Genomic DNA, 16,590 nt, shown 5'->3' on the forward strand with positions numbered 1-16,590 from the left:
TCCCCCCTCAGTCACAGGATCCCCTCCGTCACAGGGTCCCCTCCGTCACAGGATCCCCTCCCCCCTCCGTCACAGGATCCCCTCCGTCACAGGATCCCCTCCCCCCTCAGTCACAGGAACCCCTCCGTCACAGGGTCCCCTCCGTCACAGGGTCCCCTCCCCCCTCCGTCACAGGATCCCCTCCCCCCTCAGTCACAGGATCCCCTCCCCCCTCAGTCACAGGATCCCCTCCCCCCTCAGTCACAGGATCCCCTCCCCCCTCAGTCACAGGATCCCCTCCCCCCTCAGTCACAGGATCCCCTCAGTCACAGGATCCCCTCAGTCACAGGATCCCCTCCGTCACAGGATCCCCTCCGTCACAGGATCCCCTCCGTCACAGGATCCCCTCCGTCACAGGATCCCCTCCGTCACAGGATCCCCTCCCCCCTCAGTCACAGGATCCCCTCCCCCCTCAGTCACAGGATCCCCTCCCCCCTCCGTCACAGGATCCCCTCCCCCCTCAGTCACAGGATCCCCTCCGTCACAGGATCCCCTCCCCCCTCAGTCACAGGATCCCCTGTCACAGGATCCCCTCCGTCACAGGATCCCCTCCGTCACAGGATCCCCTCCGTCACAGGATCCCCTCCGTCACAGGATCCCCTCAGTCACAGGGTCCCCTCCCCCCTCTGTCACAGGATCCCCTCCCCCCTCAGTCACAGGATCCCCTCCCCCCTCAGTCACAGGATCCCCTCCCCCCTCAGTCACAGGATCCCCTCCCCCCTCAGTCACAGGATCCCCTCCCCCCTCAGTCACAGGATCCCCTCCCCCCTCAGTCACAGGATCCCCTCCCCCCTCCGTCACAGGATCCCCCCTCACCCCACACGTCTTCCTCCAGAAGCTCCATGTTGGCGGTGACGGCCCGGGCGCACAGCAGGAACAGGGTCGGGCTCCCTCCAGCATCTTCCGGCGATGTCTCCATGGCCTGAGCTCCCCGCTCAGCGGCTTATCTCACGGGGAACCGAAACCTGGAGCCTCGGACAAGTCAAGAAAGGGAAAGCCGCCCAGACTGCCAGTCACAGCGCCGCCATATTCGCGGGGATGGGCTGTTTGGATCACGTGACGTGTCCGCCATGATGAGCAGGTCACGTGTTCCATGTGGCCGCCATGTTGTGAAGGTCACACGCAGAGATTCGTATCGTGAGTGGTCTCCAGAAACATGGCCGCCACGGGGCGGGGCATCCTGGCGGAGCTCTTGGGGGCGGGGCTCTGCAGTACTTCCGGCCGCTGACCCCTCGTCCTTCTGTTCGCCGCCGACATCATGGTGCTGGAGATGCAGAAGGTTCTGGCCGGGGAGCCCGAGGAGGTAAGCGGAGCCGGCGGCTGATACCTGCGGACAATGGCGCTCACTGCAGGTAATGGTGTGCTCTGTCATTACAGGAGGAAGAGGAAGAACAGGAGCTGGTGGTGAGTGCAGAGCTGAGGAGGAGGGACGGCGGCCTCCATCAGTGAGGAGGAGGAGGAGGAGGGACGGCGGCCTCTATCAGTGAGGAGGAGGAGGAGGGACGGCGGCCTCTATCAGTGAGGGAGGAGGAGGAGGGACGGCGGCCTCTATCAGTGAGGAGGAGGAGGAGGGATGGCGGCCTCTATCAGTGAGGAGGAGGAGGAGGGACGGCGGCCTCTATCAGTGAGGAGGAGGAGGAGGAGGGACGGCGGCCTCTATCAGTGAGGAGGAGGAGGAGGAGGGACGGCGGCCTCTATCACTGAGGAGGAGGAGGAGGAGGGACGGCGGCCTCTATCAGTGAGGAGGAGGAGGAGGGACGGCGGCCTCTATCAGTGAGGAGGAGGAGGAGGGACGGCGGCCTCTATCAGTGAGGAGGAGGAGGAGGAGGGACGGCGGCCTCTATCAGTGAGGAGGAGGAGGAGGAGGGACGGCGGCCTCTATCACTGAGGAGGAGGAGGAGGGACGGCGGCCTCTATCAGTGAGGAGGAGGAGGGACGGCGGCCTCTATCAGTGAGGAGGAGGAGGAGGGACGGCGGCCTCTATCAGTGAGGAGGAGGAGGAGGGACGGCGGCCTCTATCAGTGAGGAGGAGGAGGAGGAGGGACGGCGGCCTCTATCAGTGAGGAGGAGGAGGAGGGACGGCGGCCTCTATCAGTGAGGAGGAGGAGGAGGAGGGACGGCGGCCTCTATCACTGAGGAGGAGGAGGAGGGACGGCGGCCTCTATCAGTGAGGAGGAGGAGGGACGGCGGCCTCCATCAGTGAGGAGGAGGAGGAGGAGGGACGGCGGCCTCTATCAGTGAGGAGGAGGGACGGCGGCCTCTATCAGTGAGGAGGAGGAGGAGGGACGGCGGCCTCTATCAGTGAGGAGGAGGGAGGGACGGCGGCCTCCATCAGTGAGGAGGAGGAGGAGGGACGGCGGCCTCCATCAGTGAGGAGGAGGAGGAGGGACGGCGGCCTCTATCAGTGAGGAGGAGGAGGAGGGACGGCGGCCTCCATCAGTGAGGAGGAGGAGGAGGGATGGCGGCCTCTATCAGTGAGGAGGAGGAGGAGGGACGGCGGCCTCTATCACTGAGGAGGAGGAGGAGGGACGGCGGCCTCCATCAGTGAGGAGGAGGAGGAGGGACGGCGGCCTCTATCAGTGAGGAGGAGGAGGAGGGACGGCGGCCTCCATCAGTGAGGAGGAGGAGGGATGGCGGCCTCCATCAGTGAGGAGGAGGGATGGCGGCCTCCATCAGTGAGGAGGAGGAGGAGGGATGGCGGCCTCCATCAGTGAGGAGGAGGAGGGACGGCGGCCTCTATCACTGAGGAGGAGGGACGGCGGCCTCTATCACTGAGGAGGAGGGACGGCGGCCTCTATCAGTGAGGAGGAGGAGGGACGGCGGCCTCCATCAGTGAGGAGGAGGGACGGCGGCCTCTATCACTGAGGAGGAGGGACGGCGGCCTCTATCAGTGAGGAGGAGGAGGAGGGACGGCGGCCTCTATCACTGAGGAGGAGGAGGAGGGACGGCGGCCTCCATCAGTGAGGAGGAGGAGGAGGGACGGCGGCCTCTATCAGTGAGGAGGAGGAGGAGGGACGGCGGCCTCTATCAGTGAGGAGGAGGAGGAGGGACGGCGGCCTCTATCACTGAGGAGGAGGAGGAGGGACGGCGGCCTCCATCAGTGAGGAGGAGGAGGAGGGACGGCGGCCTCCATCAGTGAGGAGGAGGAGGAGGGACGGCGGCCTCTATCAGTGAGGAGGAGGAGGAGGGACGGCGGCCTCCATCACTGAGGAGGAGGAGGAGGGACGGCGGCCTCCATCACTGAGGAGGAGGAGGAGGGACGGCGGCCTCCATCAGTGAGGAGGAGGAGGAGGGACGGCGGCCTCCATCAGTGAGGAGGAGGAGGAGGGACGGCGGCCTCCATCAGTGAGGAGGAGGAGGAGGGACGGCGGCCTCCATCAGTGAGGAGGAGGAGGAGGGACGGCGGCCTCTATCAGTGAGGAGGGATGGCGGCCTCCATCACTGAGGAGGAGGAGGAGGGACGGCGGCCTCCATCACTGAGGAGGAGGAGGAGGGACGGCGGCCTCTATCAGTGAGGAGGAGGAGGAGGGATGGCGGCCTCTATCAGTGAGGAGGAGGGACGGCGGCCTCTATCAGTGAGGAGGAGGAGGAGGGACGGCGGCCTCCATCAGTGAGGAGGAGGAGGAGGGACGGCGGCCTCTATCAGTGAGGAGGAGGAGGGACGGCGGCCTCTATCAGTGAGGAGGAGGAGGGACGGCGGCCTCCATCAGTGAGGGAGGAGGGACGGCGGCCTCTATCAGTGAGGAGGAGGAGGAGGGACGGCGGCCTCTATCAGTGAGGAGGAGGAGGGACGGCGGCCTCCATCAGTAAGGAGGAGGAGGAGGGACGGCGGCCTCCATCAGTGAGGAGGAGGAGGAGGGACGGCGGCCTCTATCAGTGAGGAGGAGGAGGAGGGACGGCGGCCACTATCAGTGAGGAGGAGGAGGGACGGCGGCCTCTATCAGTGAGGAGGAGGAGGGAGGGACGGCGGCCTCTATCAGTGAGGAGGAGGAGGGACGGCGGCCTCTATCACTGAGGAGGAGGAGGGACGGCGGCCTCTATCAGTGAGGAGGAGGAGGAGGGACGGTGGCCTCTATCAGTGAGGAGGAGGAGGAGGGACGGCGGCCTCTATCAGTGAGGAGGAGGAGGGACGGCGGCCTCTATCACTGAGGAGGAGGAGGAGGGACGGCGGCCTCTATCAGTGAGGAGGGACGGCGGCCTCTATCAGTGAGGAGGAGGAGGGACGGCGGCCTCTATCAGTGAGGAGGCGGAGGGAGGGACGGCGGCCTCTATCAGTGAGGAGGAGGAGGAGGGACGGCGGCCTCTATCAGTGAGGAGGAGGAGGAGGGACGGCGGCCTCTATCAGTGAGGAGGAGGAGGAGGGACGGCGGCCTCTATCAGTGAGGGAAGAGGAGGGACGGCGGCCACTATCAGTGAGGGAGGAGGAGGGACGGCGGCCTCTATCAGTGAGGAGGAGGAGGAGGGACGGCGGCCTCTATCAGTGAGGAGGAGGAGGAGGGACGGCGGCCTCTATCAGTGAGGGAAGAGGAGGGACGGCGGCCACTATCAGTGAGGGAGGAGGAGGGACGGCGGCCTCTATCAGTGAGGAGGAGGAGGAGGGACGGCGGCCTCTATCACTGAGGAGGAGGAGGGACGGCGGCCTCTATCACTGAGGAGGAGGAGGGACGGCGGCCTCTATCACTGAGGAGGAGGAGGGACGGCGGCCACTATCACTGAGGAGGAGGAGGGACGGCGGCCTCTATCACTGAGGAGGAGGAGGGACGGCGGCCTCTATCAGTGAGGAGGAGGAGGGACGGCGGCCTCTATCAGTGAGGAGGAGGAGGGACGGCGGCCACTATCAGTGAGGAGGAGGAGGGACGGCGGCCTCTATCAGTGAGGAGGAGGAGGGACGGCGGCCTCTATCAGTGAGGAGGAGGAGGAGGGACGGCGGCCTCTATCAGTGAGGAGGAGGGAGGGACGGCGGCCTCTATCAGTGAGGAGGAGGAGGGACGGCGGCCTCTATCAGTGAGGAGGAGGAGGAGGGACGGCGGCCTCTATCAGTGAGGAGGAGGAGGAGGGACGGCGGCCTCTATCAGTGAGGAGGAGGAGGAGGGACGGCGGCCTCTATCACTGAGGAGGAGGAGGGACGGCGGCCTCTATCACTGAGGAGGAGGGACGGCGGCCTCTATCACTGAGAAGGAGGCGGGACGGCGGCCTCTATCACTGAGGAGGAGGAGGGACGGCGGCCTCTATCACTGAGGAGGAGGAGGGACGGCGGCCTCTATCACTGAGGAGGAGAAGGGACGGCGGCCTCCATCAGTGAGGAGGAGGAGGAGGGACGGCAGCCTCCATCAGTGAGGAGGAGGAGGAGGGACGGCGGCCTCCATCAGTGAGGAGGAGGAGGGACGGCGGCCTCTATCAGTGAGGAGGAGGAGGGACGGCGGCCTCTATCACTGAGGAGGAGGAGGAGGGACGGCGGCCTCTATCAGTGAGGAGGAGGAGGGACGGCGGCCTCTATCAGTGAGGAGGAGGAGGGACGGCGGCCTCTATCAGTGAGGAGGAGGAGGGACGGCGGCCTCTATCAGTGAGGAGGAGGAGGGACGGCGGCCTCTATCAGTGAGGAGGAGGAAGAGGGACGGCGGCCACTATCAGTGAGGGAGGAGGGACGGCGGCCACTATCAGTGAGGAGGAGGAGAGACGGCGGCCTCTATCAGTGAGGAGGAGGAGGAGGGACGGCGGCCTCTATCAGTGAGGAGGAGGAGAGACGGCGGCCTCTATCAGTGAGGAGGAGGAGGAGGGACGGCGGCCTCTATCAGTGAGGGAGGAGGGACGGCGGCCTCTATCAGTGAGGGAGGAGGGACGGCGGCCTCTATCAGTGAGGAGGAGGAAGGACGGCGGTCTCTATCAGTGAGGAGGAGGGACGGCGGCCTCTATCACTGAGGAGGAAGAGGGACGGCGGCCACTATCAGTGAGGGAGGAGGGACGGCGGCCACTATCAGTGAGGAGGAGGAGGGACGGCGGCCTCTATCAGTGAGGAGGAGGAGGAGGGACGGCGGCCACTATCAGTGAGGGAGGAGGGACGGCGGCCACTATCAGTGAGGGAGGAGGAGGGACGGCGGCCTCTATCAGTGAGGGAGGAGGAGGGACGGCGGCCACTATCAGGAGGAGGAGGAGGGACGGCGGCCTCTATCACTGAGGAGGAAGAGGGACGGCGGCCTCTATCACTGAGGAGGAAGAGGGACGGCGGCCACTATCAGTGAGGAGGAGGAGAGACGGCGGCCTCTATCAGTGAGGAGGGACGGCGGCCTCTCTCTCTCCATATATAATTTATATTTCATCCAGCGCTAGCTAGGAGAATAGCTGGTAATTCAGTTACCGGCTTTTGCTTTCTCCTTCCCAAACCCGACATATGACACATGATTACATACAGTAAACCATCTCATATCTTTTATTTATCCATATTCCTCACTAATAATGTTAGTGGTGTGTGTGAAATTTCGACGCTCTAGCTGTTAAAATAAAGGGTTAAATCACAGAAAACACTGGTGCGGGCTCCCATGCTATTTTCTCCGCCAGAGTAGTAAAGCCAGTGACTGAGGGCAGATATTAATAGCCTGGAGAGGGTCCACGGTTATTAGCCCTCCTTGGCTAAAAACATCTGGAAGATGCGCCTATTCTGGCACTTGGCCTCTCTCTTCCCATTCCCGTGTAGCGGTGGGATATGAGGCAATATACTATGTGGCTGGGCAATATACTACGTGGTTGGGCAATATACTACGCGGCTGGGCAATATACTACGCGGCTGGGCAATATACTACGCGGCTGGGCAATATACTACGCGGCTGGGCAATATACTACGCGGCTGGGCAATATACTACGCGGCTGGGCAATATACTACGCGGCTGGGCAATATACTACGCGGCTGGGCAATATACTACGCGGCTGGGCAATATACTACGCGGCTGGGCAATATACTACGCGGCTGGGCAATATACTACGCGGCTGGGCAATATACTACGCGGCTGGGCATTATACTACGCGGCTGGGCAATATACTACGCGGCTGGGCAATATACTACGCGGACATTTGCCTGGGCATAGTAAATATCGGTGGTTAGTTATAGCACCTCACATCCCTCATTTTCTCCCTCACTCCCGCCTAACACTTGTCATTTTAACCTCACATCTGTCATTTTCCGATCACTCCACTATTTTCACCTCACACCTCTCATTTTCACATCAGTATATACATGTTTGTCATCTCCCCTGTATATAGTATATACCTGTGTGTTATCTCCCCTGTATATAGTATATACCTGTATGTCATCTCCTATATATAGTATATACCTGTGTCATCTCCTCCTGTATATAGTATATACCTGTCATCTGCTCCTGTATATAGTATATACCTGTCATCTCCCCTGTATATAGTATACCTGTGTCATTCTCCTGTATATAGTATATACCTGTGTGTCATCTCTCCTGTATATAGTATATATCTGTGTGTCATCTCCTCCTGTATATAGTATATACCTGTGTGTGATCTCCTCCTGTATATAGTATATATCTGTGTGTCATCTCCCCTGTATATAGTATATACCTGTGTCATCTCCCCTGTATATAGTATATACCTGTGTCATCTCTCCTGTATATAGTATATACCTCTGTCATCTCTCCTGTATATAGTATATATATGTGTGTCATCTCCCCTGTATATAGTATATACCTGTATGTCATCTCCTCCTGTATATAGTATATACCTGTATGTCATCTCCTCCTGTATATAGTATATACCTCTGTCATCTCTCCTGTATATAGTATATATATGTGTGTCATCTCCCCTGTATATAGTATATACCTGTATGTCATCTCCTCCTGTATATAGTATATACCTGTGTCATCTCCCCTGTATATAGTATACCTCTGTCATCTCTCCTGTATATAGTATATATATGTGTGTCATCTCCCCTGTATATAGTATATATCTGTGTGTCATCTCCTCCTGTATATAGTATATACCTGTGTGTGATCTCCTCCTGTATATAGTATATACCTGTGTCATCTCCTCCTGTATATAGTATATACCTGTGTCATCTCCCCTGTATATAGTATACCTCTGTCATCTCTCCTGTATATAGTATATATATGTGTGTCATCTCCCCTGTATATAGTATATATCTGTGTGTCATCTCCTCCTGTATATAGTATATACCTGTGTGTGATCTCCTCCTGTATATAGTATATACCTGTGTCATCTCCCCTGTATATAGTATATACCTGTGTCATCTCTCCTGTATATAGTATATACCTGTGTCATCTCCCCTGTATATAGTATATACCTCTGTCATCTCTCCTGTATATAGTATATATCTGTATGTCATCTCCTCCTGTATAGAGTATATACCTGTGTGTCATCTCTCCTGTATATAGTATATATCTGTATGTCATCTCCTCCTGTATTAGACCGCGTTCACACGTTATTTGCTCAGTATTTTTACCTCAGTATTTGTAAGCTAAATTGGCAGCCTGATAAATCCCCAGCCAACAGGAAGCCCTCCCCCTGGCAGTATATATTAGCTCACACATACACATAATAGACAGGTCATGTGACTGACAGCTGCCGTATTTCCTATATGGTACGTTTGTTGCTCTTGTAGTTTGTCTGCTTATTAATCAGAATTTTATTTTTGAAGGATAATACCAGACTTGTGTGTGTTTTAGGGCGAATTTCGTTTGTCAAGTTGTGTGTGTTGAGTTGCGTGAGGCGACATGCATGTAGCGACTTTTGTGAGATGAGTTTTGTGTGGCGACATGCGTGTAGCAACTTTTGTGAGATGAGTTGCATGTGACAGGTTAGTGTAGCAAGTTGTGTGCAGCAAGTTTTGCGCATGGCGAGTTTTATGTGTGGTGCATTTTGAGTATGCGCAAGTTTTGTGTGAGGCAACTTTTGTGCATGTGGCAATTTTTCCACGTGTGGCGAGTTTTCCATGAGGTGAGTTTTGCATGTGGTGAGTTTTGTGTTTCGACTTTTATGTGGCGAGGTTGGTGTATGTGTGGTGAAATGTGTGCTGAGGGTGGTATATATGTTCAAGCACGTGGTAGTGTGTGGCGCATTTTGTGTGTGTTCATATCCCTGTCTGTGGTGAGTATCCCATGTCGGGGCCCCACCTTAGCAACTGTACGGTATATACTCTTTGGCGCCATCGCTCTCATTCTATAAGTCCCCCTTGTTCACATCTGGCAGCTGTCAATTTGCCTCCAACACTTTTCCTTTCACTTTTCCCCATTATGTAGATAGGGGCAAAATGGTTTGGTGAATTGGAACGCGCGGGGTTAAAATTTCACCTCACAACATAGCCTATGACGCTCTCGGGGTCCAGACGTGTGACTGTGCAAAATGTTGTGGCTGTAGCTGCGACGGTGCAGATGCCAATCCCGGACACACACACACACACACACACACACACACACACACACACACACACACACACACACACACACACACACACACACACACACACACACACACACACACACACACACACACACACACACACACACACACACACACACACAGCTATTCTATTCTAACCTGTCAGTGTGATTTTACTGTACACCGCACTGAATTGCCGGCTTTTCTCTCTAACACCGCTGCGTATTTCTCGCAAGTCACACTGCTGGTCCGTGTGTGATCCGTATTTTTTGGGCCCCATAGACTTTCATTGGCGGATTTTTTGCGCACTACGCTGAGAAACGCAGCATGCTGCGATATTCTACGCCTGTAAAATACGGCCGAGAAATATACGGCAGACAGGAGTTGCCCCATAGAGGATCATTGGTCCGTGTGCGATGTGTTATTTTTGCGCCTCTCAAACGTCCATAAAACTCTCCAGTGTGACCCCGGCCTATCACTGAGGTGGGGACGGCGGCCTGTCTCTGTCGTTGGGGGGACGCAGTCTGTCACTGGGGGTGGGGACACTGCTGTTGCTTGGGGGGGACGCGGCCTCTGTTGCTGGGGGGGGGGGGGGTCTTCGAGCTCTGTCATTCTGTCGCTTGCCCCCGCCAGGTCCTTCTTGCAGGCACTTTGCTCATTCCCTTCAGTGTCTTCCTCGTCTCCCCAGGATCCGCTGACCACTGTCCGAGAACACTGTGAGCAGATGGAGAAGTGTGTGAAGGCGCGGGAGCAGCTGGAGATGTGCGAGGCGCGGGTGACCTCCCGATCACACACCGAGGAGCAGTGCACGGAGGAGCTGTTTGACTTCTTGCATGCACGGGATCACTGTGTGAGTGGCTGGTGTTAGCAGGGGGGCCGGCTGGCTGAGGGTTGGGGGCGGTTGGTTGGGGCTGGCTGGCTGAGGGGGGGGGGGGGCGGGCGGCTGGTTGGGGACGGCTGGCTGAGTGTCGGGGGCGGTTGGTTGGGGCCGGCTGGCTGAGGGTGGGGGGCGGTTGGTTGGGGCCGGCTGGCTGAGGGTGGGGGGCGGTTGGTTGGGGCCGGCTGGCTGAGGGTGGGGGGCGGTTGGTTGGGGCCGGCTGGCTGAGGGTGGGGGGCGGTTGGTTGGGGCCGGCTGGCTGAGGGTTGGGGGCGGTTGGTTGGGGCCGTGGCTGAGGGTTGGGGGCGGTTGGTTGGGGCCGGCTGGCTGAGGGTTGGGGGGGGCGGCTGGCTGAGGGTTGGGGGGGGCGGCTGGCTGAGGGTTGGGGGGGGCGGCTGGTTGGGGCCGGCAGGCTGAGGGTCGGGGGGGCGGCTGGTTGGGGCCGGCTGGCTGAGGGTCGGGGGGGCGGCTGGTTGGGGCCGGCTGGCTGAGGGTCGGGGGCGGTTGGTTGGGGCCGGCTGGCTGAGGGTCGGGGGGGGGCGGCTGGTTGGGGACGGCTGGCTGAGGGTCGGGGGCGGTTGGTTGGGGCTGGCTGAGGGTTGGGGGGCCGGCTGGCTGAGGGTTGGGGGCGGTTGGTTGGGGCCGGCTGGCTGAGGGTCGGGGGCGGTTGGTTGGGGCCGGCTGGCTGAGGGTCGGGGGGGCGGCTGGTTGGGGCCGGCTGGCTGAGGGTCGGGGGCGGTTGGTTGGGGCCGGCTGGCTGAGGGTCGGGGGGGGGCGGCTGGTTGGGGACGGCTGGCTGAGGGTCGGGGGCGGTTGGTTGGGGCTGGCTGAGGGTTGGGGGGCCGGCTGGCTGAGGGTTGGGGCCGGCTGGCTGAGGGTCGGGGGCGGTTGGTTGGGGCCGGCTGGCTGAGGGTCGGCTGGCTGGCTGGTTGGGGCCGGCTGGCTGAGGGTCGGGGGGGCAGCTGGTTGGGGCCGGCTGGCTGAGGGTGGGGGGCGGTTGGTTGGGGCCGGCTGGCTGAGGGTCGGGGGCGGTTGGTTGGGGCCGGCTGGCTGAGGGTCGGGGGCGGTTGGTTGGGGCCGGCTGGCTGAGGGTCGGGGGCGGTTGGTTGGGGCCGGCTGGCTGAGGGTCGGGGGCGGTTGGTTGGGGCCGGCTGGCTGAGGGTCGGGGGCGGTTGGTTGGGGCCGGCTGGCTGAGGGTTGGGGGGGCCGGCTGGCTGAGGGTTGAGGGGGCTGGCTGGCTGAGGATTGGGGGTGGTTGGTTGGGGCCGGCTGGCTGAGGGTCGGGGGGGCGGTTGGTTGGGGCCGGCTGGCTGAGGGTCTGGGGCGGTTGGTTGGGGCCGGCTGGCTGAGGGTCGGGGGGGCGGTTGGTTGGGGCCGGCTGGCTGAGGGTCTGGGGCGGTTGGTTGGGGCCGGCTGGCTGAGGGTCGGGGGGGCGGCTGGTTGGGGCCGGCTGGCTGAGTGTCGGGGGCGGTTGGTTGGGGCCGGCTGGCTGAGGGTTGGGGGGGCCGGCTGGCTGAGGGTTGAGGGGGCTGGCTGGCTGAGGATCGGGGGTGGTTGGTTGGGGCCGCCTGGCTGAGGGTCGGGGGGGGCGGTTGGTTGGGGCCGGCTGGCTGAGGGTCGGGGGGGCGGTTGGTTGGGGCCGGCTGGCTGAGGGTCTGGGGCGGTTGGTTGGGGCCGGCTGGCTGAGGGTCGGGGGCGGTTGGTTGGGGCCGGCTGGCTGAGGGTTGGGGGCGGTTGGTTGGGGCCGGCTGGCTGAGGGTCGGGGGGGCGGTTGGTTGGGGCCGGCTGGCTGAGGGTCGGGGGGGCGGTTGGTTGGGGCCGGCTGGCTGAGGGTCTGGGGCGGTTGGTTGGGGCCGGCTGGCTGAGGGTTGGGGGCGGTTGGTTGGGGCCGGCTGGCTGAGGGTCGGGGGCGGTTGGTTGGGGCCGGCTGGCTGAGTGTCGGGGGCGGTTGGTTGGGGCCGGCTGGCTGAGGGTTGGGGGGGCCGGCTGGCTGAGGGTTGAGGGGGCTGGCTGGCTGAGGGTCGGGGGGGCGGTTGGTTGGGGCTGGCTGGCTGAGGGTCGGGGGGGCGGTTGGTTGGGGCCGGCTGGCTGAGGGTCGGGGGCGGTTGGTTGGGGCCGGCTGGCTGAGGGTTGGGGGCGGTTGGTTGGGGCCGGCTGGCTGAGGATCGGGGGCGGTTGGTTGGGGCCGGCTGGCTGAGGGTCGGGGGGGTAACATAGTAACATAGTTAGTAAGGCCGAAAAAAGACATTTGTCCATCCAGTTCAGCCTATATTCCATCATAATAAATCCCCAGATCTACGTCCTTCTACAGAACCTAATTGTATGATACAATATTGTTCTGCTCCAGGAAGACATCCAGGCCTCTCTTGAACCCCTCGACTGAGTTTGCCATCACCACCTCCTCAGGCAAGCAATTCCAGATTCTCACTGCCCTAACAGTAAAGAATCCTCTTCTATGTTGGTGGAAAAACCTTCTCTCCTCCAGACGCAAAGAATGCCCCCTTGTGCCCGTCACCTTCCTTGGTATAAACAGATCCTCAGCGAGATATTTGTATTGTCCCCTTATATACTTATACATGGTTATTAGATCGCCCCTCAGTCGTCTTTTTTCTAGACTAAATAATCCTAATTTCGCTAATCTATCTGGGTATTGTAGTTCTCCCATCCCCTTTATTAATTTTGTTACCCTCCTTTGTACTCTCTCTAGTTCCATTATATCCTTCCTGAGCACTGGTGCCCAAAACTGTACACAGTACTCCATGTGCGGTCTAACTAGGGATTTGTACAGAGGCAGTATAATGCTCTCATCATGTGTATCCAGACCTCTTTTAATGCACCCCATGATCCTGTTTGCCTTGGCAGCTGCTGCCTGGCACTGGCTGCTCCAGGTAAGTTTATCATTAACTAGGATCCCCAAGTCCTTCTCCCTGTCAGATTTACCCAGTGGTTTCCCGTTCAGTGTGTAATGGTGATATTGATTCCCTCTTCCCATGTGTATAACCTTACATTTATCATTGCTAAACCTCATCTGCCACCTTTCAGCCCAAGTTTCCAACTTATCCAGATCCATCTGTAGCAGAATACTATCTTCTCTTGTATTAACTGCTTTACATAGTTTTGTATCATCTGCAAATATCGATATTTTACTGTGTAAACCTTCTACCAGATCATTAATGAATATGTTGAAGAGAACAGGTCCCAATACTGACCCCTGCGGTACCCCACTGGTCACAGCGACCCAGTTAGAGACTATACCATTTATAACCACCCTCTGCTTTCTATCACTAAGCCAGTTACTAACCCATTTACACACATTTTCCCCCAGACCAAGCATTCTCATTTTGTGTACCAACCTCTTGTGCGGCACGGTATCAAACGCTTTGGAAAAATCGAGATATACCACGTCCAATGACTCACCGTGGTCCAGTCTATAGCTTACCTCTTCATAAAAACTGATTAGATTGGTTTGACAGGAGCAATTTCTCATAAACCCATGCTGATATGGAGTTAAACAGTTATTCTCATTAAGATAATCCAGAATAACATCCCTCAGAAACCCTTCAAATATTTTACCAACAATAGAGGTTAGACTTACTGGCCTATAATTTCCAGGTTCACTTTTAGAGCCCTTTTTGAATATTGGCACCACATTTGCTATGCGCCAGTCCTGCGGAACAGGTGGCTGGTTGGGGCCGGCTGGCTGAGGATCGGGGGCGGTTGGTTGGGGCCGGCTGGCTGAGGATCGGGGGTGGTTGGTTGGGGCCGGCTGGCTGAGGGTGGGGGGCGGTTGGTTGGGGCCGGCTGGCTGAGGATCGGGGGCGGTTGGTTGGGGCCGGCTGGCTGAGGGTCGGGGGTGGTTGGTTGGGGCCGGCTGCCTGAGGGTCGGGGGCGGTTGGTTGGGGCCGGCTGGCTGAGGGTCGGGGGCGGTTGGTTGGGGCCGGCTGGCTGAGGGTCGGGGGCGGTTGGTTGGGGCCGGCTGGCTGAGGATCGGGGGCGGTTGGTTGGGGCCGGCTGGCTGAGGGTCGGGGGCGGTTGGTTGGGGCCGGCTGGCTGCGGATCGTGGGGGCGGTTGGTTGGGGCCGGCTGGCTGAGGGTCGAGGGGGCGGCTGGTTGAGGCCGGCTGGCTGAGGGTCGGGGGGGCGGTTGGTTGGGGCCGGCTGGATGAGGGTCTGGGGCCGGCTGGCTGAGGGTCGGGGGGGCGGCTGGTTGGGGCCGGCTGGCTGAGGGTTGGGGCCGGCTGGCTGAGGGTCGGTTGGTTGGGGCTGGCTGAGGGTTGGGGGCGGTTGGTTGGGGCCGGCTGGCTGAGGGTCGGGGGCGGTTGGTTGGGGCCGGCTGGCTGAGGGTCGGGGGCGGTTGGTTGGGGCTGGCTGGCTGAGGGTCTGGGGGGGCGGTTGGTTGGGGCTGGCTGGCTGGCTGAGGGTTGGGGGTGGTTGGTTGGGGCTGGCTGGCTGAGGATCGGGGGCGGTTGGTTGGGGCCGGCTGGCTGAGGGTCAGGGGCGGTTGGTTGGGGCCGGCTGCCTGAGGGTCGGGGGCGGTTGGTTGGGGCCGGCTGGCTGAGGGTCGGGGGCGGTTGGTTGGGGCCGGCTGGCTGAGGGTCGGGGGCGGTTGGTTGGGGCCGGCTGGCTGAGGATCGGGGGCGGTTGGTTGGGGCCGGCTGGCTGAGGGTCGGGGGCGGTTGGTTGGGGCCGGCTGGCTGCGGATCGTGGGGGCGGTTGGTTGGGGCCGGCTGGCTGAGGGTCGGGGGGGCGGTTGGTTGGGGCCGGCTGGATGAGGGTCTGGGGCGGTTGGTTGGGGCCGGCTGGCTGAGGGTCGGGGGGGCGGCTGGTTGGGGCCGGCTGGCTGAGGGTTGGGGGCGGTTGGTTGGGGCCGGCTGGCTGAGGGTCGGGGGCGGTTGGTTGGGGCTGGCTGAGGGTTGGGGGCGGTTGGTTGGGGCCGGCTGGCTGAGGGTCGGGGGCGGTTGGTTGGGGCCGGCTGGCTGAGGGTCGGGGGCGGTTGGTTGGGGCTGGCTGGCTGAGGGTCTGGGGGGGCGGTTGGTTGGGGCTGGCTGGCTGGCTGAGGGTTGGGGGGGCCGGCTGGCTGAGGGTTGAGGGGGCTGGCTGGCTGAGGATCGGGGGTGGTTGGTTGGGGCCGGCTGGCTGAGGGTCGGGGGGGCGGTTGGTTGGGGCCGGCTGGCTGAGGGTCGGGGGGGCGGTTGGTTGGGGCCGGCTGGCTGAGGATCGGGGGCGGTTGGTTGGGGCCGGCTGGCTGAGGATCGGGGGCGGTTGGTTGGGGCCGGCTGGCTGAGGGTCGGGGGGGTGGCTGGTTGGGGCCGGCTGGCTGAGGGTCGGGGGGGCGGTTGGTTGGGGCCGGCTGGCTGAGGATCGGGGGCGGTTGGTTGGGGCCGGCTGGCTGAGGGTCGGGGGCGGTTGGTTGGGGCCGGCTGGCTGAGGGTCGGGGGCGGTTGGTTGGGGCCGGCTGGCTGAGGGTCGGGGGCGGTTGGTTGGGGCCGGCTGGCTGAGGGTCGGGGGCGGTTGGTTGGGGCCGGCTGGCTGAGGGTCGGGGGCGGTTGGTTGGGGCCGGCTGGCTGAGGGTCGGGGGCGGTTGGTTGGGGCCGGCTGGCTGAGGGTCGGGGGCGGTTGGTTGGGGCTGGCTGTGGGTTGGGGGTGGCGGATGGTGCTGTAGATGTAGGGATTACGTGGTGTGAACATGCTCCTTTTGCGCAGTTTTCGGCCGTTGCTGATCTCCTCTGCTCTCCACAGGTGGCACATAAACTCTTCAAGCACCTGAAGTAGCCTCCTGGTACCCGGCTGGCCGCTGTGCCCCCGCTGTCCTCGGCCTGCGCTGTTGCTGAGCTCCTTCCATGGTCTGGACCAGGTGCTGAGGGTCGGAGCCCGACGCTCGGGGCCACGAGCCCCATTGTTAATAAACGTGTTGCTGAAGTGTGACCGCGTGTGTCCTGTGTTCTTGCTCCGCTCGTCGGCTCCTGCTGCTCTGCGTCTCTCGCCGTTGTGAGATATTTCACCAGTCGCCACTAATGGGAGGTTTTGGAAATATATGTGGAGCGAGTACTTTGAAGGGGAAGTCTGGGCAAGAAGCTTCCAGCGACGGCTGAGCACAGAGCGCCCGGCTCCTCGTGTCTGACGTGCGGAGTCTGATGGGGCGGCTGCCATCTCTGCCTGAGACAAATATTGGCCAACAATGGAGCATCAGCGACGAGGAGCGACATGGACCAAAACGTCGTGGAAAGGGCTACAGCAGAGGTGTCAAACTGCATTCCTAGAGGG

The 16,590-nt window shown here is 61.0% G+C and overlaps 2 protein-coding genes across 3 annotated transcripts in view; one reads left to right on the forward strand and one right to left on the reverse strand.

The window, feature by feature from the left end:
- The window catches only part of LRRC41 (leucine rich repeat containing 41), a 62,496-nt gene extending 61,403 nt beyond the window's left edge, over positions 1-1,093 (reverse strand). Inside the window, exon 1 of one of the 2 annotated variants that reach the window (XR_011314863.1) lies at positions 856-1,086. Coding sequence is in view for 1 of the 2 variants with exons in the window: in XM_069735879.1 (XP_069591980.1) it covers positions 856-958 (103 nt within the window). In the remaining variant the exon portion in view is untranslated. Of the gene's footprint in view, positions 1-855 lie in introns of both variants that reach the window. The other variant, XM_069735879.1, reaches the window with a different exon arrangement.
- A 112-nt stretch (positions 1,094-1,205) lies between these two features.
- On the forward strand, positions 1,206-16,251 carry UQCRH (ubiquinol-cytochrome c reductase hinge protein). The gene is made up of 4 exons (XM_069735882.1): positions 1,206-1,342; positions 1,417-1,443; positions 10,139-10,300; positions 16,066-16,251. Exons 1-4 carry the CDS (start codon positions 1,298-1,300, stop codon positions 16,096-16,098), a joined length of 267 nt encoding a protein of 88 aa, XP_069591983.1. The 5' UTR covers positions 1,206-1,297; the 3' UTR covers positions 16,099-16,251.
- Positions 16,252-16,590: the final 339 nt, after the last annotated feature.

The sequence above is a fragment of the Ranitomeya imitator genome, chromosome 8 (genome assembly GCF_032444005.1).
Source record: "Ranitomeya imitator isolate aRanImi1 chromosome 8, aRanImi1.pri, whole genome shotgun sequence".
NCBI lineage: Eukaryota > Metazoa > Chordata > Amphibia > Anura > Dendrobatidae > Ranitomeya > Ranitomeya imitator.

What these genes read in the sequence shown, in the direction of transcription:
- UQCRH (XM_069735882.1), top strand. Translation starts at nt 1,298, where the DNA reads ATGGTGCTGGAGATGCAGAAGGTTCTGGCCGGGGAGCCCGAGGAG. An exon ending in TGGCCGGGGAGCCCGAGGAG is followed by an intron (nt 1,343 to 1,416) that starts GTAAGCGGAGCC and finishes CTGTCATTACAG; the next exon opens with GAGGAAGAGGAAGAACAGGA. An exon ending in TGCATGCACGGGATCACTGT is followed by an intron (nt 10,301 to 16,065) that starts GTGAGTGGCTGG and finishes TGCTCTCCACAG; the next exon opens with GTGGCACATAAACTCTTCAA.